The sequence below is a fragment of the Asterias rubens genome, chromosome 18 (genome assembly GCF_902459465.1).
Source record: "Asterias rubens chromosome 18, eAstRub1.3, whole genome shotgun sequence".
Lineage (NCBI taxonomy): Eukaryota > Metazoa > Echinodermata > Asteroidea > Forcipulatida > Asteriidae > Asterias > Asterias rubens.
The window spans coordinates 12,138,683-12,163,813 of NC_047079.1; the positions used below are offsets into that span (position 1 = coordinate 12,138,683).

General features: G+C 39.0%; 2 protein-coding genes across 4 annotated transcripts; one reads left to right on the forward strand and one right to left on the reverse strand.

Annotated features, from left to right (window-relative positions):
- Nucleotides 1-401: 401 nt before the first annotated feature.
- LOC117302505 (cyclin-dependent kinase 11B-like) lies at nt 402-13,757 on the reverse strand. 2 transcript variants are annotated; one of them, XM_033786468.1, is made up of 17 exons: nt 13,601-13,757; nt 11,164-11,353; nt 10,241-10,371; nt 9,665-9,798; nt 9,137-9,479; nt 8,548-8,696; nt 8,238-8,339; nt 7,683-8,117; nt 7,188-7,310; nt 6,505-6,741; nt 5,227-5,348; nt 4,418-4,523; nt 3,489-3,718; nt 2,606-2,722; nt 1,630-1,778; nt 987-1,173; nt 402-777 (listed from the first exon to the last, which is right to left on the reverse strand). In XM_033786468.1, exons 2-17 carry the CDS (start codon nt 11,311-11,313, stop codon nt 685-687), a joined length of 2,808 nt encoding a protein of 935 aa, XP_033642359.1. In that variant the 5' UTR covers nt 11,314-11,353; nt 13,601-13,757; the 3' UTR covers nt 402-684. The 2 variants fall into 2 exon arrangements, with proteins under 2 accessions (XP_033642359.1, XP_033642358.1); XM_033786467.1 differs by having other exon boundaries at nt 11,164-11,356.
- A 388-nt stretch (nt 13,758-14,145) lies between these two features.
- On the forward strand, nt 14,146-25,062 carry LOC117302740 (tumor protein p63-regulated gene 1-like protein). Of its 2 annotated transcripts, XM_033786751.1 has the most exons (6): nt 14,146-14,488; nt 19,737-19,831; nt 21,189-21,365; nt 23,090-23,246; nt 23,820-24,059; nt 24,945-25,062. In XM_033786751.1, the coding sequence occupies exons 1-5, from the start codon at nt 14,225-14,227 to the stop codon at nt 24,021-24,023; spliced, it is 897 nt and encodes a 298-aa protein (XP_033642642.1). In that variant the 5' UTR covers nt 14,146-14,224; the 3' UTR covers nt 24,024-24,059; nt 24,945-25,062. The 2 variants fall into 2 exon arrangements, with proteins under 2 accessions (XP_033642642.1, XP_033642641.1); XM_033786750.1 differs by having other exon boundaries at nt 23,820-25,062.
- The last annotated feature ends 69 nt before the right edge of the window (nt 25,063-25,131 follow it).

Genomic DNA, 25,131 nt, shown 5'->3' on the forward strand with positions numbered 1-25,131 from the left:
TTTCAGCCCCCCCCCCCCAAAAAAAACCCCACCTAATTATTTTTGTAATTAAATACAGGAATTTAAAAGTTTGTGTACATCTTTCACTGCACTGTTTCTCAAAGAGTGACCAAGAACTGAGTACTGAAACATTAGCCAAAATCATTCCAAAATCTGTACAAACGCAACTGCAGTTTATTTATTCTGTTTGACTGAGGACTGCACTAGTAAAACTGATTATGCTTTACATGGGATCAGGCACACCACCATAATCAGAGTCCAACAGTTTAGGCGATGAGTTACTGAATGTTGTTGGACTGAGGACTGCACTAGTAAACTGATTATGCTTTACATGGGATCAGGCACATCCCCATAATCAGAGTCCAACAGTTTAGGTGTTGAGTTACTGAATGTTGTTGGACTGAGGACTGCACTAGTAAACTGATTATGCTTTACATGGGATCAGGCACACCACCATAATCAGAGTCCAACAGTTTAGGCGATGAGTTACTGAATGTTGTTGGACTGAGGACTGCACTAGTAAACTGATTATGCTTTACATGGGATCAGGCATACCACCATAATCAGAGTCCAACAGTTTAGGTGTTGAGTTACTGAATGGTGTTGGATTTTGTTGGAATGAATAAGGATCCTAGTTTATCACTCATGGGAGTTAGGCTGTACTGCGGTTATAGATGGATATTATTAGAAGCGTAGATTGAAACCCATTGTCTTTGCTGAAGTTCCTTGAGATGCCAACGTCAGCCGGAATCCTTCTTCAGTTGTTCCATCTTGTTCCTACAAGATTGAAAATAATGGAAAGTGTTAACCATGTTGTCATGTTAATCATGTTGTCAATAGTATACAAATATTGAGTGGCTCAGAGTGGAATGGGAGGAATATTATCGCTCGGTAAAATTTGGACTGTTCCATTTCACGAGGCGAAGTGAAGTTTGAGTGAAGTGTGAATACATCAACAGGTTCAGAGTTATTGTTCGATGACTTACCAGTTTAGCGTATTGAAGCCCGCCCTCTGGAGCCTTAGGGCTACGTTTCGTTGTACGAGCCATTTCACTCTTGGCCGGCCATGTTGGAAACATCGACTCGTCTATTGGAAGAGGTTTCTCTCTAAAGTAGGAATGATGTAATGCATCGTCTGCTGAGATACGACGCTCAGGATTGTAGGTTAAAAACCTGCCGTGAAAGAAATTTACAATTAGTTCACTGCCTTGCTTCCTGACCTTTCGGATCTTCATACAACATCAAAACTAAAAAGGCACCAGTCTAAGCAACCTCTGAGTACTTGTAGCTGCATGCCTATAGACCTTTATCATGGTGCAGCCATTTTGAATTTCTCCCATTGATATCAATGTTACCAAACCGTGGCTGGAAGAACAAAATAGTCTGGTTCCTGTTTGCAAAATGATTTTTAGCATTCTTTATTGTTATTCGATACCAGCAACATGACCAAGATAGAGGCGGATAAAGGTCTACTATGTGACATTTTCTAGTCCAACTTTTTAAATATCCCAGTCCAAACTGTAGTTTAAATGTAATTCTTTTATTTCAATTCGTAACTCATCATGGTTGATTTTGATTTCTGTAGCGCAAAGTGCGAGAGATTTAAGACAATGGTAATTTGAAAGCTACCTGTTCATGAGGTCAAAGCCGGGGTCAGTGACGATCGTCCCAATGCGTTCTCGTAGATTGTTGTACGGATGTTCGGCAAACGTCATCTTCTTGACGGCTGGTAGCTCATTATAACCAGTCCATATCTTCTCACTTGGTGTTCCCAACTCCTGTAAGATCGAAAAATGTGTTAAGCGCAAAGAAGAAATTAACCAAAATACTCAAAAGGTATGGGATTTGAGGCAGTGCGTGGTGAGGCATCAATGTATAGTTGTATCACCATAGAGTGGAGGATAGTTGAGGACTGAGGTCACCTGTAGGCAAGTAAAGCCGTTGGTCCCGGGTGTTGTGTAACGCACATAAAGAAAAGGGCTTTGCCCCGGTGTTCCGTGGCCGAGCGGTTAAGAGCACCGAATTCAAACTCTGGTGTTCCTAATCAGCAGAGTGTGGGTTCGAATCCCCAGCCATGACACTTGTGTCCTTAAGCAAGACACATAACCATTGCTTCGTCCTTCGGATGGGACGTAAAGCCGTTGGTCCCATGTGTTGTGTAAACGCATGTAAAAGAACCCAGTGCACTTATCGAAAAGAGAAGGGGTTCGCCCGGTGTTCCTGGTCCGATCAGCAGCAAATTGCGCTACAGCACCTTGTAAACCATTACATGGGTGCTTAAGGATTAGGTCTTATATCTCAAAATTCTCCCCACTCCTTGCATTAATAATACCTGGTGCTTCGTATCCTTTGGCAAAAAGGCGTGTTATAAATACGGTTCTGATTATTATTGTTCCTGGCTTGATTGGCAGCATATTGGACCATAGCACTTGTAAACCATTACACGGTGCTGTATGTAAAAAGAGTAGGTCTCACATTTCAAACGTAGTCCCACATACCTTGCAGGAATGACTGTATCTTGAAGCGTCTTGAGCGACACTGAGCGACGGATATGCGCACTGTATAAGAAGCCACTACATGTATTATTATCATCATCTATAATTACCTTAAAGATTCTGTTGAGTTGATCTACTTCAGAGCGTCCAGGGAATAATGGCTTCATTTTGATGAACTCAGCGAAGATGCAACCGACTGACCACATGTCTATTGGACATGAGTATTCCTTTAAAATCAATAATAAATATGCATTAGAATTAACATTGATTATTTAAACTTGGTTCCTAGCTAGTACCTTTAAAGGCAGTGGACACTATTGGTAATTACTCAAAATAATTATTAGCATAAAACCTTACTTGATTACATGTACGAGTAATGGGGAGAGGTTGATAGTATAAAACATTGTAAAAAACAGCTCCCTCTGAAGTAACGAAGTTTTCGAGAAAGAAGTAAATTTCCACAAATTTGATTTTGAGACCTCAGATTTAGAATTTGAGGTCTCGAAATCAAGCATCTGAAAGCACACAACTTCGTGCGACAAGGGTGTTGTTTTCTTTCATTATTATCTCGCAACTTCAACGGCCGATTGAGCTCAAACTTTCACAGGTTTGTTATTTTATGCATATGTTGAGATACACCAAGTGTGAAGACTACTCTTTGACAATTGCCAATAGTGTCCAGTCTTTGACAATTGCCAATAGTGTCCAGTGTCTTTAAACCAACTTGTTTTAACACTTCCACCCAGTGACCCATACGCCTTGCTTGTCAAAGCAAGTCATATCTATTTTATTATCCAACAATAACACATACTCCTTAGCTATTTAAATTCATCATACTCCCTAGCAAGTAAAATTTTATTCACATTATCGTACCTTTGTCCCAAGGAGTAGCTCTGGGGAGCTCTGTACCGAAATGTAACAACAATAGGTGTATAATGCTTCAACGGTGACCCATACTCCCTAGCTTGTCATAAATTATTCACATTATCGTACCTTTGTCCCAAGGAGTAACTCTGGAGCTCTATACCATAATGTCACAACAATAGGCGTATAATGCTTCAACGGTGACCCATACTCCCTAGCTAGACCAAAATCACCAATCTTAAGAACTCCTCGATGGCTGAGGAGTAGGTTGGATGTCTTAAGATCACGATGAAGGATCCAGTTGTCATGGAGATGATGCACACCACGGAGTAGCTGCAGCATCAGACATTTTGTTTCTCCTGTGAAGAGATGTTCAGATTAGAAAGTTTTAAAATCAAAATGACATCTTATCACCTAGCATTTACAACGTCTGCAGTAACGCATAGTACAATTCCAACCCCAAGTCGTCATGCAATTTTATGTCAGCTTCACTCTTACAGGAATGGTGAGAAGAAAACAGTCGTGAAGATCACAGATTTACATAAAACTAACAGTCTATTGATGATGTCAGAAAACATCCCTTGAAATATTTCTGTCTGAAATGTCATACTTGATGAGAAATAAATAAAACTAATTTCCCGTTTTTAGTTTATCGCTCAGTGAGCGTTTTATTCATATATATTTTTTAATCGATATTATGCAAAATATGTTTTTAGTTTTTCACTATTTTCTTGTGACCCATATGGCCGATTGATCTCAAACTTCTACATGTTTGTCAGTTTATGTATATGGTGGATTACAGGGACCCAGTACTTACAAGCTGTGCTTTTTTATGGGTTCCTATACAGTTTCACTCCCTGTTTACATAATACTGTATTGTATTTGACTGTTATACTTGTGAATGCTGTGGAAATAAATGAACTGAACTGAACTGAACATGTTAGCAAAAACCAATTCTGTTATATTAAGTTAAAGAACAGTAGACATTGCTTTATATCATCAATACTGTTTGGTTACACATTTCCAGAAATCTGCTTAACAGTAAAATTCTGGCTTACCGATTGTGAAAGGTTGTTTCATTGTCTCCATAAGGCTCTTTAGATCATGTTCAACGTAATCCATGACGATGTAGATTTTATCCATGTTACTTCCTACCACAATCTCCTGTGATAACCAAATTAAGAACAGACATATAAATTAATTCTTTTTGTGATTGAATTTTCTTGGTGCCCTTTTTTCAAGATTTTTGGCAGCACTGGATGCACTCCCCAGAAAGCCGAGATGGTTTAAAGACACTGGACACTATTAGTAATTGTCAAATACCAGTCTTCTCACTTGGTGTATCTCAATATATGCACAAAATAACAAACCTGTGAAAATTTGAACTCAATTGGTCGTCAAAGTTGCAAGATAATAATGGAAGAAAAAACACCCTTGTAACACAAAGTTGTGTGCTTTCAGATGTTTGATTTCGAGACCTCAAATTCTAAATCTGAGGTCTCGAAATCAAACTCGTGGAAAATTACTTTTTTTTCGAAAACTACGTTACTTCAGAGGGAGCCGTTTCTCACAATGTTTTATACTATCAACCTCTCCCCATTACTCGTTACCAAGAAAGGTTTTATGCTAATCAATATTTTGAGTAATTACGTGTCCACTGCCTTTAAGGAATTAAATAAACGGCCCAGTGACCAGGTAGCAACGTCCATACATGCCATAAGGAAATAAGGAGAATTGAAGCATAGAAATGTCCATCCTCTGATTATATTAAAACATATTGCTGAATGTTGCTTAGTCTGTTCTAAACACTACATCAATGATTGTGACAGACTTCAAATTTACGCCAAGATAAATGCGTCATATTTACCCTGACTGTTACGATGTTTGGATGTTGTGATTTTAACAAAGTGTTGACTTCTCTCAGCGATGTGATCGGAAAGCCTTCTTTTTCCTTCTCCATCTTCAATCTCTTCAAAGCGACGATTTGATCTTCAAATAAACGAAAAAGAAACGACTTCATAAAAACATAATATTTTTGTCCCCCTCTGGTAAGGGATACTTCCATGAGGAAACTGTTAATTTACGCTGGAACTTGACAGACAGAGATTCAGTTTTAAAATGAAATTGTATGAGTTTTTGTTGATATTGCTGGAGAAAACCTATTTTTTAAATATTTTTATGCTAGTCGCCTGACACACGAGGCCTGAAGGTCACTTCAAGGTGTGGGCTACAGTTATTTTTTTCCAGAGGCCATTGCCAGCTACTCCTAGGGCTGAAACAGGGTTACCCCTTTTACAGTCCATACGAATGTAGGCTTGGGTCTTCAATTCGAAGCCTAGCCGGTAGAGCAGAAAGCACTACCTCCCCAATTTTATGCAGCAAGTGTCACGACCGGGATTCGAACCCACACTCTGCTGATCAAACACCAGTGCTTGAATCCGTTGCTCTTAACCGTTCGGCCATGACACTGCCACATTTTTCTTTAAGCAAGTTCGTCCCAAACAATGCTGTAAGCCATTCTAGGTAAGGGGCTACAAGAAGAAAACGATTAAACATGAAAATAACTCAGGAGAGCTGGAGGCAGGAATTGATATTCCTCTTAAAGCCAATGGACCCTTTCGGTACAGAAAAAAACAAAAAAAGTTCACAGATTTACAAATAACTTACAGGGTTTACAGAAGGTAGTGGTGAAAGACTTCTCTTGAAATATTATTCCATGAAATGCTTTACTTTTTGAGAAAACAGTAAAATAATTATCAATTCTCGATATCGAGAATTACGGATTTATTTTAAACACGTCATGACACGGCGAAACGTGCGGATACAAGGGTGGGTTTTCTCGTTATTTTCTCCCGACTCCGATGACCGATTGAGCCTTATTTCCACAGGTTTGTTATTTTATATAGAAGTTGTGATACACGAAGTGTGGGCCTTGGACAATACTGTTTACCGGAAGGGTCCAATGGCTTTAAAACAGTCCAGATTGTAAGATGGGGGGGGGGGGGGGGAATATCCACCAGGCAAGGAGTTCCAAAGAGATGCAGGATGGTGGAATGAAACTGTTGGAATGACCTATAACAGAAACTGTCAAATATCTCAAAACACATACAAAAGACAAAATCATGACCAAACCTCAAGTCTTTACCTGTTCTCTTTTCCTTTGCACGATAAACAACCCCGTACGCTCCTTCCTCAATCTTATTCAAACAAACAAACTCTTCAACACTGCGGCAACCAGAGACAGCCGGGAAGTAGGGTGGTAACTTCTCTTTCAGCTCAATGGGAGACTGTGGCGGGGAGTCAGGGAGATAGTCCGGTTCCGCCGTGTGCTCTTCATCACCGCTTGGTGATGACGTCACATCAAACTTGGACTTCTGTACATCTGTGTAAGATTAATCGAACATTACAGAATTAGTTTTGCTAACAACAAAGTTGCTGGCAGTGTAAGCACTTTATGCAATCCACCATACACATAAACTGACCAACCTGTAGAAGTTTGAGAGCGATGGGCCATCTGGGTCGCAAGAAAATACTGTGGTCAACTACTAACAGAAATGTGGAGTATCGGTTGTCCAATTAAACATGACATTGATTTTATTATTTTATTAGTTTTATCAATACTTCTCATCAATTATGACATTTCAGACAGAAATATTTCAAGGGATGTTTTCTACAGTTCACAGTACACAATCAGTTAGTATTCTACCACCCAATGCTAACCTAGAAGGTATGGTACTTTGTGGTGGTCTGCTGTACAAGTTTATAGAAGGGTTTGACAAGAAAGATAAAGGAACATGAATAATGTTGTCTTAGTTATGGGTGTCTTACGTTGATGCTGTGGGGATCTCTTATGATGCCCGTCTTCTGTCTTGACGTTTCTTGTGTCTCTCTTTGCATCGTTGTCATGGTTACTCCGCTCACTCTCACTACTGCTTTTCTTACTGCCGTTCTCTGTAGAATTTCCAATTTTTATTGAAAAGAGAAAACTTGTTTAAACAAGCATTGTATTATTATTAGTTTGGCTTCATCATTACATCAATCAAACTCAAACATTCTTCTTTATAGATGGAATTTTGCATTGGGGATAACGAATATTAATTTTTGTTTTACTTATAGATACAAATGTGTTTTGGTTTTACCTATACACATGTGTGCCAGCACTGTATACTTATCACAGGCTTACTACTCTGGTGGGATTTGAACCCATGACCCTTATTCACGAGCTGTGTTATACAAACTAGACCACCGAGATTGCCCGGTAGTTAGAGGTATCTTTCCAACATTCCATGATTAAATTTTGATTCTACACTGATTAAGAATTACCAGACTCGGTTCCAGATTCTGATTCCGAATCCGATTCTTCCGATTCCGATGAGTCCTCTTCTTCTTCGCTCGTCTGTCCCGTTTCTCCTTCCTCCTTTCCATCGTTCTTCTCTCCTTCCTCATCTTCATCTTCTTCGTCGCTGTTCTCCTCTCCTTCTTCAGAGCTTGACTCCTCCTCAGATCCTGAGTCTTCCTTAGAGGAGTTGACGCCCGATCCAGGTCGGCTCTCTTCCCCAGACTCCTTCCCAGATCCTGACTCCGCGTCGCTCTCGCTCGACGACGAGTCCTCCTCCTCGCTGCTACTGCTACTCCTGTTGTCAGTCGCCATCTTGGTTGCCGTGGTAACCGACTCATCATGGTATTTGTCTTCTTTCTGGTTCCTCTCATAATGATCTTCGTCGGTGTCGGATTTCTCCAACTGCCATGAATGTTGGGCTACATGGAGACGAGAAGAAAATGTTGGTTATACTTTAAACAAACGACGATCTTAAATACAAGTTCTTACATGACCACAGGCCTTACATGCAGACCCCCCCCTATAGTGACTTTTCTTACCGTCTTGCTCTCTAAGTGGAGTTCGATCTCTAGTTGTCAGATCTATCTCTTCTTCATCTCGTCTGTCTTGTCTCTCATAATCACGACTTTCATATTTAGATTCTATCACAGAAGAAAACAAATATCTAATTGTTGAACAAATCTAACACATTACTTTCCCAACTAAATGTACATTTTAGGTATAATATGGGAAAAGAGGACGAATCCTCAACTATGGTAAAGTATCTTCAGACATGCAACTTTCTAACTGGTAAAGAACTTGAATATGGTGCACTAGATTGCTCGACCGACGCTCAACAAGTTAACTTACCTCCTTTATGTTTCCAGTAGTCACCATCTTGCTTCCTTCCGCGGTCTCGCTCCCTTTCTCGCTGGCCCCTGTCCAAGTCTCCTCGACCCCTCTCTCCTCGTTTTGTCAAATCACGAACTCTCTCACGCTCGAGACGTTCCAATCGTTCCCTAATATCAATCAGTTGAATAGAAATGTTGCTTATGAGGGACTCAAATTTGGAAGAGTCTCAAAGGTCAAAAGAACGTTCCCGTAGACGACGCACGCAATCCAGTGGACCGTCAGAACAGTCTACTGAACTGTGACATTGTGTTGAACATGTCAATCTCCTGCAGATTTATCTGAACTTGTTCACCATTATTCCCCTACTTGGACTTTATGATCATCTCAACAGTCATTGTTTTCAATTACAAGAGCTTGTTCAATTTTTCATGGCCACAAATCATGACCTTTTGGCCAAACGGAGTTATGACCTTCTTGCATTGATAATATTGTATGTTTACAAGTGTGCAAAACACGAACCAATATTATTGTTAGAGTTATTGTTGAATGGTATGCAATAATAATAAAGTAAGGCAAGTGGTAGGTGGAGAAAGTTTGAGCGAAATACCTGTCTCGTCTGGATTGTTCCCGTTCAAACCGGTAACGATCAGAATCGCCGTGCCTCTCTTGATCTGACGATCGCACCAGATCGCTGTATCGATTACCATCACCATGGCGACTGCCATCATTGTGTCGTGATGAGTCTACGTATCTCCCAGAATCCCCGATAACTTCAACATGACGCGATTCAGAATGCCTCGCATTGTCTTGATACCGTGATTCAGAGTGCCGTATGGGATTGCGATCTCTGACCCCTGATGACCTTGTTTCATCTCGTCTGTGATCTTTGACCTGGCGACCTCGCTCATGACCTCTTTTCTCTTTTGAATCTTTGGAGTGTGAACGTTTACCTTCCAATAGGAGGAAAGCAGTGTACAAGTAAAGACATTGTCTTGTAACGATTTTAATTTACAATCTAGCTAGTATTGCTCCTTCCCACTTTTGGTTTGGGAAAAGCACAGTATAAATGCCTTTTATGATTATTGACAAGAACTCTCTCTAGTCCCTTTGACCTATTGACCTTTGACCTACTTACGTCTCTTGTGTCTCTTATCATCTTTATCTCTTGTCTTGGAGTGTTTCTTACGGTCCTCTTTGCCATGTGTGTCCTTCGATTTCCGTTTTCCGAGCTGAGGAGGTTGAATCTGAAGCATGTCATCCTCGTCCATTCTGAAACCAGAGTTTCAAATCAAGAAAGTTGACAAACAAACATGTACAATTTACAATACAATAGGCATTTATATAGCGCCCCCACAAAGATCTGCACCCTTAAAGGCAGTGGACACTATTGGTAATTACTCAAAATAATTATTAGCACCAAACCTTTCTTGGTAATAAGTAATGGGGAGAGGTTGATAGTATAAAGCATTGTGAGACACGGCTCCTTCTGAAGTAATGTAGTTTTTTAGAAAGAAGCAATTTTCCACGAATTTGATTTTGAGACCTCAGATTTAGAATTTGAGGTCTCGAAATTGAGCATCTGAAAGCACACAACTTTCATGTGACAAGAGTGTTTTTTCTTTCTTTATAATCTCGCAACTGTTGTAGCATAGTCAGGTATGGGTTGGCTGTCTTGAGAAGCACACTAATAGTAGGAGGGTGTAGTGAGTACCTGTCATCTCCGGACGAGTTGTGGCGAGTTCTCTGAGGTGATGGATTGGAACTCATCTCTTGCTGTCCGTGAATCTCTCCTTCCTCCAAATGCTTCAATTTCACAGTTTCCTTCTTCTTGTCAGCCTTGTCCTGAGGTAAAGAAAAAGACCCCAAAAGATTTCTCAGGATACAACTGGAACTTCACACTTAAAGGAACGTTACAAAATTGGTAAGAAACAAAAATCGTGAAGATCACATATTTACATAAAACTTACATGGTCTAATGATGATGATATTTGAAAACATCCCTTGAAATATTTCTGTCTGTAATGTAATAATTGATGAGAAATAAATAATCTAACTTCGCGTTTGGAGTTTATCGCTCAATGAGCGTTTTATTCATTTTTATTTTGGTATCGATGCACTGCAAACAATTTTAATCGGTTTTCCACTATTTTCTCGTGACCCAGATGGCCGATCGATCTCAAACTTCTACAGGTTTGTCAGTTTATGTAGATGGTGGATTACATAAAGTGCTTACACTGCCAGAAACTGTTTTGTTAGCAAAAACCAATACTGTAATGTTCCTTTAATTTTACAGGAACATTACAGAATTGGTAAGAAAAACAATTGTAAAGATCACAGATTTACGTAAAACTTACACGGTTTGACGATGATGATAGTAGAAAACATACCATGAAATATTTCTGTCTGAAAACCTATGGCCATCCGGAGGACTGAGGGTTCTGATTACAACTAATTATAACCAATTTACTGGCTGTCAATAGTGCTTCAACAGCCTTGCGCTATATAAGACTTTGATATTATTATTATTAATTTTCTCATAGGGGTGCCCTTTACCAAGGAGAAAATGCCCTGGTGCCCTTGCCCTGCCAAAAACAGGCATGGAATGGCAGGTTGTAAAACTCATTCCCTCCCTACCTGTTTTCTTTCTTCTCGTTCTTTCCTGAGGCGTTTTTCTTCTAAGATTTCATCCAATGATTTCACGTGCCAGGAATCTTTATCATCCTCTTTTCGTCTCTTCTTGTGATGAAGGTCGTCGTCTTTGCTCTTACTGTCTGAGCTTGACATTCTATCAGAAGACACTGGATGCGTAGGTCAGCTCGTTTGACTGCTACATAAGGGGTGGGGTGGAGTGGGGGGGAGACAAACATAATCAGTTGATTGTTGAGTAAATAAAACCTGATCTTTCCCTTAAAGGGTATGGTTACTTTTTGTAGGACACAAAACAAGAGGTCCACAGATTTACATTAAACTCACACAGTTTGAAGATGATGGTAGAAAGCTTCCCAGAAAATATCAATTACTGAGGTGCTTTAGTTTTAGAGAAATGAGTAAAACAACGTAAAGCATATTTTCATGACATTGTTTTACTCAAAAACTACAGCACCTCTGCAAGTAATATTTTAAGGGTAGCTTTCTACTATCATTATCTTCAAACGGTGTAAGTTTAAAATCTGTGGACGTTGTGTTTTGTATCCTACAAAAAGTATGCCAGACCCTTTAAAGTTAAAGTTAACACTTACACTTGCAGTTAAAGTAACTACAACAAAAGATGACACTCTGGATGCGTATGTCAGCTTATTGGAATGCAACTTAAGGAGTGAAGACAAACTTAATGTAATCAGTTGGTTATTAAGTAAATGAAATGTAATCTAATGTGTACATCAGCTTTGGTCCTTCCTCAATTGTCGCTGGTCGACAGCTTTTTAAATGAAATTAGGACCTATCAATAGAGTCACAGTTTGTTTGTTGGGAATTTTCTGTTGGGTAACAATTTTGTTTGGCAACAATGGAATTCGTCAGGGCTGGAATTTAATCTAATTTTAGATTTTTTTCCATGGGCACATACATCTCTAACATTCTAATGACCATGGACTCGGAGCCTGCCACCATGATATGTAGAATCAGAAGTGTTTAGTGTAGAAGATTCATCAAGTTGATGATGATGGGTACTTTTGAAGGGACACCAATAAGTCAGAGACTTGCTGCACTTGTCTGGTCAACTGGCCAACTCTAAGGATTCAGAGAGTTGGCCATCCACAAAGCATGACAAAGCAATCAACAAACTGAACAGAATTCTCCTCCTACAGAAACGGGCTTTACGTACCATTAATTTTGCTGATTTTCGTTCACATACAAGTCCCTACTTTACTAAACATAAGACTCTTAAAGTCAAAGACATTTATTATCACCAACTTGGGTCCCTCGTGTATCAGTCTACCGGTAATACTTTACCATCCTCAATTAATCTTATCAAACAACTATTTATTTGTTTATTTCCAACTACAATGTAATACATTGCCTATGACCGATTTGATACTGATTGTGATTTTGAAACTGTGGAAATAAACTGATTGATTGATTGATGGCCACCGGCATGCATCAGGGCAACAAACAAAGAAAATAGGCTACAAGTACATACTATGCACTCTTTTAGAACTATATGAGGTTCGTTCCGCTATCGTCTCCACGAACCTCATTATATTATAGTTCTACCTAGGATGTCAAGTGTGTGTTATAATCTAGGCTGGCTGAATACCTTTAAAAAACTGAAGGGAGTTTCAAACAAAAGTTTATTCGATATAAAAGCGTTTCACCATAGCTTCGTCCTACTCCTAGAACTATGGTCCTAATGGAGGTTCGTTCCGCTATCGTCTTCTCGTTGTGGAGACGATGATAGCGGAAACCTCATTCAATGATAACAATGATCTAGCCGCATGTACACTGTTGTAGGCCCTAGGAGTAGCCCCACTTTTGTGGCCAAGGATAGCTATCCTTGGCCACACAAGTGGGGCTAGCCCTTCAGCCCTCATGAATGTCCGTGAGAAGATTTGTTTGTCACTTTAGTGTCTGTATTTAGTCACACCATTCACACATGGGAATAAATCATGTGATAGTAATACCCTATAAATAGATGTTAAATTTGCATCGGGGATAACGATGATTTATTTTTTGCCAATACACCGATGTGTGTTACAATACAGTGCTAACACACATCGGTGTATGGGGGGAAAAAAAACAAACTGTGATACCCATTTTACTACTGTACTCTTCTCTTGTTTTTAACTCGGACTCGGTCGCGACCGACCGAGCGAGAATAAGGAGAACGACAAAATTACATCCCAGTAAGGAAGGTCTTTTAATGATGTGAACTACATTACATCCAACTCCATGAGCGTAATGGACTACTTTACAGTAGGCATAATTGAATCATTTAAACTTTGCCTTTGAACCAAAATTCAAATTCAAATTTCAAAGTTGTAAACGAACGGTGGGTAAACCAATTCATTTTTTTTTTTAAATCAAACAACACTCTTTAATTTTGTTAGTACCATTAAAAAGACCGTTTTCTCACCTTATAATAAAAGAATCGGATACGCCTATGTACCTCCAGCCTCACTAAACTACCGACAATTGAGATCAGATCTCTTGAATATCACCTAATTAAACATGCATTTTGGTTAGAACCGTAAATTAGTGGTCGTTTCAGCATCATTTGTGCATTGATTGTAGTAGTAGGCATTGGTTTTCAGGACCGTTCACGTTGAAGAGCCCCCTCAACGTCAACATCTGCTTATCTTTATACTTATTGGCAGTTGCATGTCACTATTTATTTTTTTGCAGAGTGCTTTTTATCTATCAATTTCTTTAACTTAAAAAACGGGATAATTTAAGATTGTTTGTTTTTAATGATTAAGTTTGTTGTTGAAATTTCCCTTTCTTATTCACATTATTATGGGCATTTTTATAATCGTGAAAGACAAAATGTAGCAAGTTTTGTTCAGTGAAAACAACATCAACTTAAAACAGCCGTTGAAACGTTTTATTACAGAACCAGTCTAATTTATATCGTTTAAAAATCAAATAACAAGTGCAGGAAACCAGACAACAATTTATCTCGTGATTTCGTGGAGCCAAATTTCACAAACATAACTGGACTGAATTTTGTTTTCGCTGAAAAGCATACTTTCTCGTCAAAATGACAGACAACAATCCAGCAAATACAAATACTAGCATTGAAGATAATCTCGACGATGGTTCAACGCCTGAAGTTGCATACAGAGGTGGTACTTTGTCCTTAAATAGTATCGAAACTGGCAACTTATTGGCAGATGACAACCGTTCAGCAACCAATGTTCCAACTGCAGTTTCCAATGGCACAACCAACGGGAATTTCGTGAGGGGCCGACCGCAGAGCGCGCCGCTAACACTCGGGGTGCAAAGTGGGTTTTACGCTTCAAAGGTTGGTTCTTGGACTTATACATTTCTGGAAGTCATTTGTTTGTTGAATGTGTTAGTTTTGGATATGAAAATGTTGACTGTTTGTTTTTCACGTAAAAATATTGTTTTGCTAAAACTTGTAGTATTAATTTTAATTTTAAATTTAGCATTTTTTTTACAACACTGACTCAGCTCAGCAGGTGTTTTTCTGTCATTTCTCAGCTCAGCGGGGGAGTAAGAGGATAACTTTCCGCATGGCGCCACCACTTTTTCAATAATTTTTACAAAAAGGGATATATCAATCAGGTAAATTAGATACTATATTATTTTATTTCGAATGAAAAAGTGGTGGCGCCATACGGAAACTTTTCCGAGTAAGACTCAGTCATGTCATATCATTCATACCGTCACGACCGTGCGTGAACTGAACGTGAAAATTGGAAAAGTTGTTCCCGTTTTTTCTTTGTGGGCAAGGGGATATTTCTTTTTTTTAAACTTACCAAATGAAAATGTGTTGACAGAATTTAGGCGTTTACGTTTGTTTTCTACAACAAGTACAATATGTATAGGATAATGCCTGAGGTGCGCGCCATTCCTTGGTACGAATGGCCCGAGGGCTTCGCCCACTCTGAAGTAACGTAGTTTTTGAGAAAGAAGTGATTTTCCACCTAAATATTATTTGAATTTGATTTCGAGACCTCTCAGAATTAGAGTTTGAGGTCCCGAAATCAAGCATCTGAAAGCACACAACTTCATGTGACAATGGTGTTTTTTCTTCCATTATTATCTCGCAACTTCGACGACCAATTGAGTTCAAATTTTTACAGGTTTGTTATTTTATTCATATGTTGAGATACACCAAGTGATAAGACTGGTCTTTGACAACTACCAAAGGTGTCTAGTGCCTTTAAATGCAACCCCCTCCCAACCAGATCCGATCTGCAATATTCATCATGTGAAATAAACAATAACATTGTATAAAAAAAAAAAATTCCAACTCCAAAGTTACCTAAAGTGGGCATTTCCACCCCTTCCTTCAGTGTCAGTGTCAATGACCACGACTTGCGACAAAGAGTACTTGCATTTTGTAATCTGTTTTCATATGCCTTTCCAAAAAAATACAACTGTAGTTGTCAATTTATACCTACAATAACCAAGGGTGACCAGGTGACAGTCACCCATATAAAAAGAAAAACCTCAAAATGTGGCTTCAAATCAAAGGTATCTCAGTCCCTTTTCTCTCTACAGACTGCTGAAAACACCCATTTAAAACTTCTGGTAAAAATTAACCCTGTTTCAGACCCCCTAATAATTTTTCGTTTGAAAAGCTTGATATTGCTATGTTAAGTAATGTGTTTCAATTGGTCGAGTTGGTATTTGAAAAGCGTTTGTAACCGTTTGTTTTAAAATGCAGTTGATTAGAAAGATATTTTAAAAGTAGAATATTGTAATCCACACAAGTATTACTCGAAATTGGATGATTTTCCTTTACCTCGTCGACTAACACAATTAGGAGTCATGGGAGTCAACCATAAATGGCCGACCGTGTTAGTTACCAAAGTAAACGAGAACCACACAATTTCGAGGCAAATTTGTGTGGATCATTGTATTCTACTTTTAAAAACATCTTTCTAACAATATGCATTTTATAACAAAGGTGACAAACGCTATTCAAAGACCAACTTGACCGATCCAAGGCAACGTGTTCCTTTAATCACACACAGGGTTCTCCACATGCGGTTTTGTGCGGGCGCTGCGCCCGGACATAATTCTCAAAATACCAAAAGCGCCCGGACAAAAAAAGGCGCGCCCGGACAAAATCGTCGTGCGCCCGGACAAAAAATATCGCGCCCGGACAAAACAAATTGAAAAACACTTCACGACAAACACAAACCACCGTGCGATGCCTGTATCAACTACCTCTGTATACAATAATAGTGTGCAAAGACTGGTACCCAGATCTTGGCAATTTCGTAACGGCTACTACGCATGCATTTTTCTCTGTGTCGCAGGGCATCCTGACTACCATTTGACAACAGCGTGGTGTTTAGACTTGGTTCCAAGTCTGTGAATCGTGCAGTTAAGTCGCCCTGATATATTATTGGCTGAAACAGTGCCCTCTCATGAATTAACATCCGATGATCCATCATTAGAGCATATTATTTCGAGCGTGGTAGAAAATCTACGGGGGTTACCACACTCTCAGACTTAAAATCAATTTTACGTGGTATGAGGAGACCGATCAGAGATCGAAAAAATACCCGGACGTAAGTCTGAAACTCAATTTTTTTGGGGGTAATCGTGCATAAAAGGGTTTTGTCCGTTCTGAAATGATTTGTGCAAAATTGTTTGTTCAATCAGTCGGTCTTGTAGGAATAGTTTGTGCAACTGCCGATCGTGCAGGAATGGTTTGTGTAATCATGGAGGTATTTTTTTATTTTGGTTTATCTAATTGAGCATGAATAGTTTGCGCAATGTACCAATAGTACAGGAGTAGTGTGCGCAATATGCCGATGGATATGGAATAATTTGCGCAATTTGAAAACAGTGCAGGAATGGTTTGCGCAATATTTAACAATAGTGCAGGATTGGTTTAGCGCCCGTACAAAATTTTACCCTGTGGACAACCCTGACACAGTTAAACCCTTCATCCATGGTTAAATACAATATATACAGTGCTCATCCACTTTACTGGGGTTTTTATTTTGTGTTTTCTTTAAAGCTCCTATTGCATTCCACCAGTGAACGATTTCCCTTGTATAGTAGAGCAATGCTACACAAATTGTTTCAATTGCTATTAAAAAATCATGATTAAAAAATCATCGTACACAAAATAAGAACAGTGTACATTTTTGCTGCAGTTTGTTTAAAAATGCTGGACGAAGTCATTCCCTGTCCACTTTTACTGTTTGTGGATTTTTGTAATGTGTACGTACTGTACAATACACTGTACTACATGTACAACTAGTCCTAACATGCCTAACACGTACGCTTTACATTAAAAACAAAACCCACTTTGTACGTGTGTATACATGTATAGATGATGTTTGTGGGACCAGCTGTTCACATTGTTGTATAGATTCGTTATTGGATCAGTGGATAGTGCATTATAGTGGGTGCATCTACAAGGTCATGTACAACATCATCACCATACTCATTAGCATACATAACTCAATAATGGTTTTCTAAATTTGATTAAAAGTATCTCCATTTGACATCGTCACACTCAATGTATGCACAACATATTCAGTGTGTTTAACATTGTTTTTACTTTGATAATACGTTATGAACGATTTACAAATGTTTTGAATAGACAGACAACAGAGATGATGTTGATGTCTGTAAAATAATGACTTTGACGGACGGACGCTAGGTGTCCATCAATTTTGCATACTAAAATATTTACCAGCATTCTGTCTGCCCAAAACACGTTTTCTAGACTGAACATGTTTTGTGCAGACAGAATGCTGGTCATAATTTTTGGATTTTGTTGACGAGCAACTGAATCATTTTAACAGGATTGTCAATTTAGAATGCATGCATACATGTACTGTATGAACAGTTTACAACGAATCGTTGTACTGTTACAATGTGCATTAGCATAAATAGCCAAGTGCAATAAAAAGTGTTGACTGCACACACATGAAATACCCTGACCAGCATAATTTTTTTTATCGCCAACACTTTTATAGGCACCCTTGCTATTAGTTGTATTTATCCAATAATAAAACATCCATTAAAGGCAGTGGACACTATTGGTAATTACTCAAAATAGTTATTAGCATAAAACCTATCTTGGTGATGAGTAATGGAAGTGCCATAGTTTTAGAAAAAGAAGCAATTTTCCACGAATTTGATTTCATGACCTCAAGTTTAGAACTTGAGGTCTCGAAATCAACCATCTAAACGCACACAACTTCGTGTGACAAGTGTGATTTTTTCTTTCATTATTATCTCGCAACTTTGATGACCGATTGAGCTCAAATTTTCACAGGTTACTTATTTTATGCATATGTTGAGAAACACCAACTGTGAAGGCTAGTCTTTGACAATTACCAATAGTGTCCACTGCCTTTAAAACATTTAAAAATATAGTTACAATAAAAACACTAGAAAGAAAATTAAAGGTATACAAACAATTTAAAAACTATTAAAATCTGGACCTCGTAAGCATGCAAGATAAAAAGTAAAGGCAAACAAATATTAGACAAACAATAAAGCATTGTACATGTAGTGTATACAGGGAAAACACATTATTGTTGATTGATTAAACATTTATACTGGCATTTATAATTGGCTGAAGTTGGAGGCAGGGGACATTTTGAGTACAAATTTACATTTACAAGAATTAGACTTAGTTAAAGGGGGTACAAGATTCCCATGGGAAACAGATCAGGGGTGGATTCCACAACGAGTAAAGACTAGTCTAATCTCGAGTTAGGGTGAGTCACTCGTCCTAACTTTAGGACTAGCCGTATGTTTTTTAATATGTCCTCCTAATTTGGGACTAGTCCTAACTCTTTGTGAAATCGACCCCTGGTCTTGTATGAATAACTGTAGACACGTACATGTAGGGCTTGTGAAACAACTAGCATTAAGTGGGAGGCAGTTTAAAAGTTAAACTATTATAAACTAAGGGTGTACGTGTGGCCTTTCACTTAGAGATTGCCATCCTAGGGTCAGGGCTGTATGCTTCGTTTTTGAAAGGGCAAGGGCACCAAGGCAATGACAAGGGGCAACGGAGGCAATCGCCTCCGTTGCCTCCGTGAAGTATCAGGCCTGACTAGCATTAAGTGGGAGGCAGTTTAAAAGTTAAACTATTATAAACTAAGGGTGTACGTGTGGCCTTTCACTTAGAGATTGCCATCCTAGGGTCAGGGCTGTATGTATCGTTTTTGAAAGGGCAAGGGCACCAAGACATTTTCTCTTTGGCAAAAGGCACCCTATGAGGAAATTGTAAAGTACTACTTGAGCATTTCAAGGGCACCAAGGCAATGACAAGGGGCAACAGAGGTAATCGCCTTCGTTGCCTCGGTGAAGTATCTGGCCTGTAGGGTACTTTATGTGGAGTTTGTGGGGGTTCTCTGGGGGGGGGGTCTATGTAAGTATAACCTTACAACCTCACGGCACGGCACTGTTTTGGCCCTGTGCTTTAAGTGTCTACGAAATCATTTTCAAATCCAGTGTCTTACAAATAATATTTTCCCAGGTGGGGGTTGTTTAGTATTGTTGATTTGATTTGTTTGTTTGTTTATTGTTTTTCTATGCAGGTTGGGCGTCTTGAAGAGGCTGTTCTTGAATGCAAAAAGGCTACAATTGTTGAGCAATTGGATGGACAGGTCCTGGGAGTGTGGCTGTTAACAGAGTAAGTTTCATCTGTTTCATCTGTCTTTATCTAGGGTTTCAAAATTACCCCATGTTCTCAAATTTTCTGCATTGTCCATAAGGGCAAATCTATTTGCTGTTCATTTGAGTACATGTGCTAGTTCTGAAAGTTAGTGACAAGACAGCAGTGAATGTTTCAAGCATTTGTACAGAATTTGGGATCAATTTGTCTCTTTGTGAAAACGCAGAGGAGGCTTAAAGCCATTGGACAGTTTCGATAAACAGTATTGTCCAAAGGCCCACACTTCGTGTATCACAACTTATATGTATAAAATAACAAACCTGTGAAAATTTAGTCTCAATCGGTCATCGGAGTCGGGAGAAAATAATAGGAAAACCCACCCTTGTTTCTGCACGTTTCGCCGTGTCATGACATGTGTTTAAAATAAATCCGTAATTCCGATATACAGATATATCGAGAATTGATAATTGTTTTAATGTTTTCTCAAAAAGTAAAGCATTTCATGGAATAATATTTCTAGAGAAGTCTTTCACCAAGTGTCCAATGACTTTAAGCCATGTCCAAAATGATAGCTTTGATAGTTACTACATGTACATAGTACGTACAAGTGTCCAGAGTGCTACATTGTAAAAATGCAGGCCTTGCCCTTTCAAAAGTTTGCGATCAAGACTTAAAGATTTTCCAATGGACGAGCCCTTTGCAAAATGAAAATGACCTTCCTTGCCCTTCCAAAGATGAAATTCCAGGCCTTAAAAAGGCCTACATTTTCAATGTTGACACTATATGCCCAAAAACTCTAGCCTTAGCCACAGCGCTTAGCCAGAATTCCATGACTTGGATGTAGTCTTAAGCCTGGTTCATACTTTCTGCGAATGCGAAGTTAATTTAGGCAATCCCTATGCTTCTGTCCATTTATTGTTTTTTTGTTACGTCCCTCATTGTTTTCCGAATGTTTTTAAATCCTACATTTTCTGTTATTGTTGCTGTGTTTTTTTGATGTTTTTAAAGCCTGAAGGAATAAATTAATAAATAAATGTTGACGTCACAGGGCTGTTTTCACAGCGAATGTTTTTGCAAGAGTGGAGCACAAGTCAACTGATGTGAGTTATTCAGTGCGAATTCGTGAAGTCAAAATTTGTATCGCAATGACATTCGTAGAAAATATGAACCGGGCTGTATACATATCAAATTGTATATATGCAGTGCATGAAAATATGAACCGGGCTTTATACATTGAAAGTATCAAAGTGACATAGATGTACAATTTTGATACGGAAAGCCGGGTTCATATTTCCTGCAACTGCGAATGCGCTACTAACAGTTAAAAGACCAAACGGATGCAATCTGACCATGGCTTGATTTGATGTGTGTTTAGGATTGACCATTGGGATCATGAGAAGGAGCGTCTGGCCATCTTGACCGATAACAGCTTCCTGCTCATCAAGTATGACTTTGTATCTGGAACTGTGAGAGAATACAAACGTATCAATCATGTCGCTGTCAATACTATGCAGATTGGTGTCTTCTCGTACCCAGAGAAGTCTCTAGTAAGGTAAGATCTTAATACTTTTTTTCTGGGTCTGTGAGAGAATACAAACGTAACAATCATGTCGCTGTCAGTACTACGCAGATTGGTGTCTTCTCGTACCCAGAGAAGTCTCTAGTAAGGTAAGATCTTAAAGTAAGACTTTGTATCTGGAACTGTGAGAGAATACAAACGTATCAATCATGTCGCTGTCAATACTACGCAGATTGGTGTCTTCTCGTACCCAGAGAAGTCTCTAGTAGGGTAAGATCTTAAGGTACATATAACCTTGTATCCGGGTTTGTAAGAGAATACAAGCGTATCATTTAGGCCTGGACGACATGTAAAATTTACTACTCAACTCGTCGAGGTTGCTGTCAATACTATGCAGATTGGTGTCTTCTCATACCCAGAGAAGTCTCTAGTCAGGTAAGATCTTAAAGTATATGACTTTTTATCTGGGTCTGTGAGAGAATACAAATGTATCAATCATGTCGCTGTCAATACTTTGCAGATTGGTGTCTTCTCGTACCCAGAGAAGTCTCTAGTCAGGTAAGATCTTAAGGTATAACCTTGTATCCGGGTTTGTAAGAGAATACAAGCGTATCATTTAGGCCTGGACGACTTGTACAATTTACTACTCAACTCGTCGAGGTCGTTGTAAATACTATGCAGATTGGTGTCTTCTCGTACCCAGAGAAGTCTCTAGTAATGTAAGATCTAAAAGTATGACTTTGTAAATGAGACTGTTAGAGAATACATTGTATCATTTAGGCCTGGGCGACTAGTGAAATTTTCTACTCGACTCGTCGCACTTCAAGTAGTACAACACAGTAGTCGCGACAAATTTTTTAATTCGAAAGATGCATTGTAGCAATGTTTGCCGCAGGCGCAATATAGTAAAATTCAAGTTGAACGGATTGAAGGATTGTGTCACTGATGTCAGATTGTGTTTTGTAAGTAAATTATGGTTTTCCTGAGTAGTCGTGACTATTTTGTTAGTAGTCACAACTATTTTTGTAGTAGTCGTGGCAGCATGATTAATCGAGTAGTTGAAAACGGTGGTCGAGACTCAATTTAGCAATCAATAGTTGCGACTACAACACTAATCAAACTAGTCGCCCAGACCTACTCGGCAGATTGGTAGATGCTCGGCAGATTGGTGTCTTCTCCTTAATACACAGAGAAGTCTCTGGTTAGGTAAGATATATTATAAGCTGGGGATTATCTTTACTAAAAATGCAAAGATGTTCAAATGTTGAATACCCATAATCAGTTCTAATCATCCATAGTACTTTGTTAGACCTACGTTATTGTACTCAAAAAGACAAATGAGATCAAGTTGTGTTTGTTCTTTATACATGTAGGTATAAAACAGACAATACTGTAGAGAGTTTTCTCATGTTTAAAAATGTTGAGCTTGCGGTCTTGTGGAGTTAACCCTCACCACACAAAAAGATCTCGGCAGTTGTTTTACTTTTAATGTTACATTAAAGTTAATAGTCTACAAATCCTCTGTTTGGAATCGGCCAAGTGCAATAAAAAGTGTTGTCTGTACACACACGTGAAATATTCTGACCAGCATAATTTGCACAAAAATTGTTGAACTGTCAAAACTTGGCTGTTCAAAACCATACTTGTACACTGTTGAAACCCTGACTGGTTGACCCCTTGCAGCAGCGCCCACTGTGGCTATAGCACTGGTTATTAGCTACTTATGTAACCAAGTCGTTTGTATGATTTATTTACAGCCCACGAGATGGAACTGGTGTGCGCGTTATCTGGAGCCATGGTCGACAACCATCATTCGCAGAACGCTGGAACCCATTTTGCGGCACCATACCATGGGTAACATTGACAAGCCACCCACTGGAGCATAACAACACTAGGGAAGCTGAGAACTATCAGGTAAAATGGGGAGATAGTGCTTTCTGCTTTACCAGCCAGGCTCCCGATGGATGATACCCAAGTCCATACATCCGCATGGACTGTTAAGGGGGTACCTAAATTTCCTGCGGATAAGACACGTTTTATCTGACTTTTTAGACCCCATAAACATTGTTGCGTCTTACCTTTTGGAGCGCCCTTCTGCTAACGATTGAATTCTTTTGACGATCACCGCGTGAAGTCTTACGTTTATGCAGTAGAATTATACAGTAAAATGTTATCATTTTTCTTCAATTGAAACCAGCATCGTACATGTTGTGTAGTTTTAACAAGCTTTGACGAACCATGGATGAACGTACCGACCAAAGAACTAACTCACTGCCATGCTGATGCCCGCTAGTACATGTAATTTAAAAAATGTGGGGCGCAATCTTTGAAAAGATGCATTAAACAAAAAAGTCACTAGGTGGCTTAGATTGATGGTAATATCCCTTGGCTTACATTGACAAGCCACACCCTGGACCACACCAACACACTCAGATAAGTTATTCCATTGTCTTATTCTTTGACGATGTTTCTTTACTTGTTTCTTAGATTGATACCTTCAAGGGAGCATACATTCAAGCCATCAATTCCTGGCGTCAGAAACAGAACCAGGCATTGAGTAATGCAGCGTCTAGTACCCTGACTATCATCGAGACTCCTATTGAATGTGACGTATTTCTGGGTTTGTCCTCTTCAGTACATAACCAGAGTCGGCTTGGTTTTTACAGAGAGAGGGGCGGAGTTAGCTTCTAGAGAGGGGGCAAATTTCGCTGCTAGACGTCCATGAAGGTACATGACATAAAATATATGAAGAAAGCTTGAATTTATTTTTGTTGCTGTATTCACTAATTGTTTGCTTGAGAGCATTATTGGGCCCAGTTTCATAGCGCTGCTTAATGGAAGCAATTCCATGCTAACTGTAGCAGAAAAAATTGCTTCAAAAGCATAAAGGGGATTTCATGAGTTAGCAATAAAATTAGGCGGCCATCTTGCGTGTTCTACATGGCTTTACATTGTTACAAGTACGTCGTTCATTTTCATATAGTATTAGTAAGCACAGGAAGCTGAGCATGGGATTTTCATGTGCTTACGGTAAGCAGCAATATGAAATGGAATTTGTACAGTAAGCACAAAATCGGCTGTTTAGCAGCTCTGTAAAATTGGGCTCTGTTGTTTATTGGCAAACTGTGATGTCACACCATATGGGGGTTGTGGTACATGCAACAGAATTGTTGATAAGTGATTTTATTTTTGAAGATGAAGTCCTAAAGTAAAGTTGCAGGTACAGGGATGAGATTGTTTTTTTTAAGGATCAAATTCATAAAAAAAAATGAAGATAAAACCATATAATAATGCCCCAGATTGCAGAGTGGGGCTTTTAGAACAAAAGATAAATATTAATATTGGGCTTCATGCTCGCAAGTTTTCGAGCTTCCTTGCTTTCGTGCTTTGCGCTCAGAGTTCATTTTTTGTTCTCAACAGCCTATCGCATCCCTACAGGTATGCTGGCTCCTTTTGCGTCTTATTAAGATTGTTTCATTGCAAGTTAGAGATAATGTATATATGCTAGCTTGGAGATCTCTTTATCTTGTTAATAAGTTTGATGCAATTATACTCTTAGTCTTAGCCACTCCCTCTCTACTGAAGTTGTTCTTTGATTTTGATTTATTCAAGGAAAGTTCAATGATGGGACTTGGCGTTTAAAGACATTCTTCAAAGACTAAAGGCCCGGTCATACAGGCTCGATAACAAGAACGAAAACGAGAATGTTGAAAATGCACGCCAACAATTGGTTGAATAAGCGTGGGCGTATTCTGCGGGGAGCAATTCAACCAATAGAATGCGCTCTCTTTGCGTCGTT

Coding starts and splice junctions, on each gene's coding strand:
- LOC117302505 (XM_033786468.1), bottom strand. CDS start 11,313: ATGTCAAGCTCAGACAGTAAGAGCAAAGACGACGACCTTCATCACAAG. Junction 9,480..9,664: donor TGATAAGAGACACAAGAGAC/GTAAGTAGGTCA, acceptor TCCTATTGGAAG/GTAAACGTTCACACTCCAAA. Junction 4,524..5,226: donor CAAACATCGTAACAGTCAGG/GTAAATATGACG, acceptor TGGTTATCACAG/GAGATTGTGGTAGGAAGTAA.
- LOC117302740 (XM_033786750.1), top strand. CDS start 14,225: ATGACAGACAACAATCCAGCAAATACAAATACTAGCATTGAAGATAAT. Junction 19,832..21,188: donor GGAGTGTGGCTGTTAACAGA/GTAAGTTTCATC, acceptor ATGTGTGTTTAG/GATTGACCATTGGGATCATG. Junction 23,247..23,819: donor GGGAAGCTGAGAACTATCAG/GTAAAATGGGGA, acceptor CTTGTTTCTTAG/ATTGATACCTTCAAGGGAGC.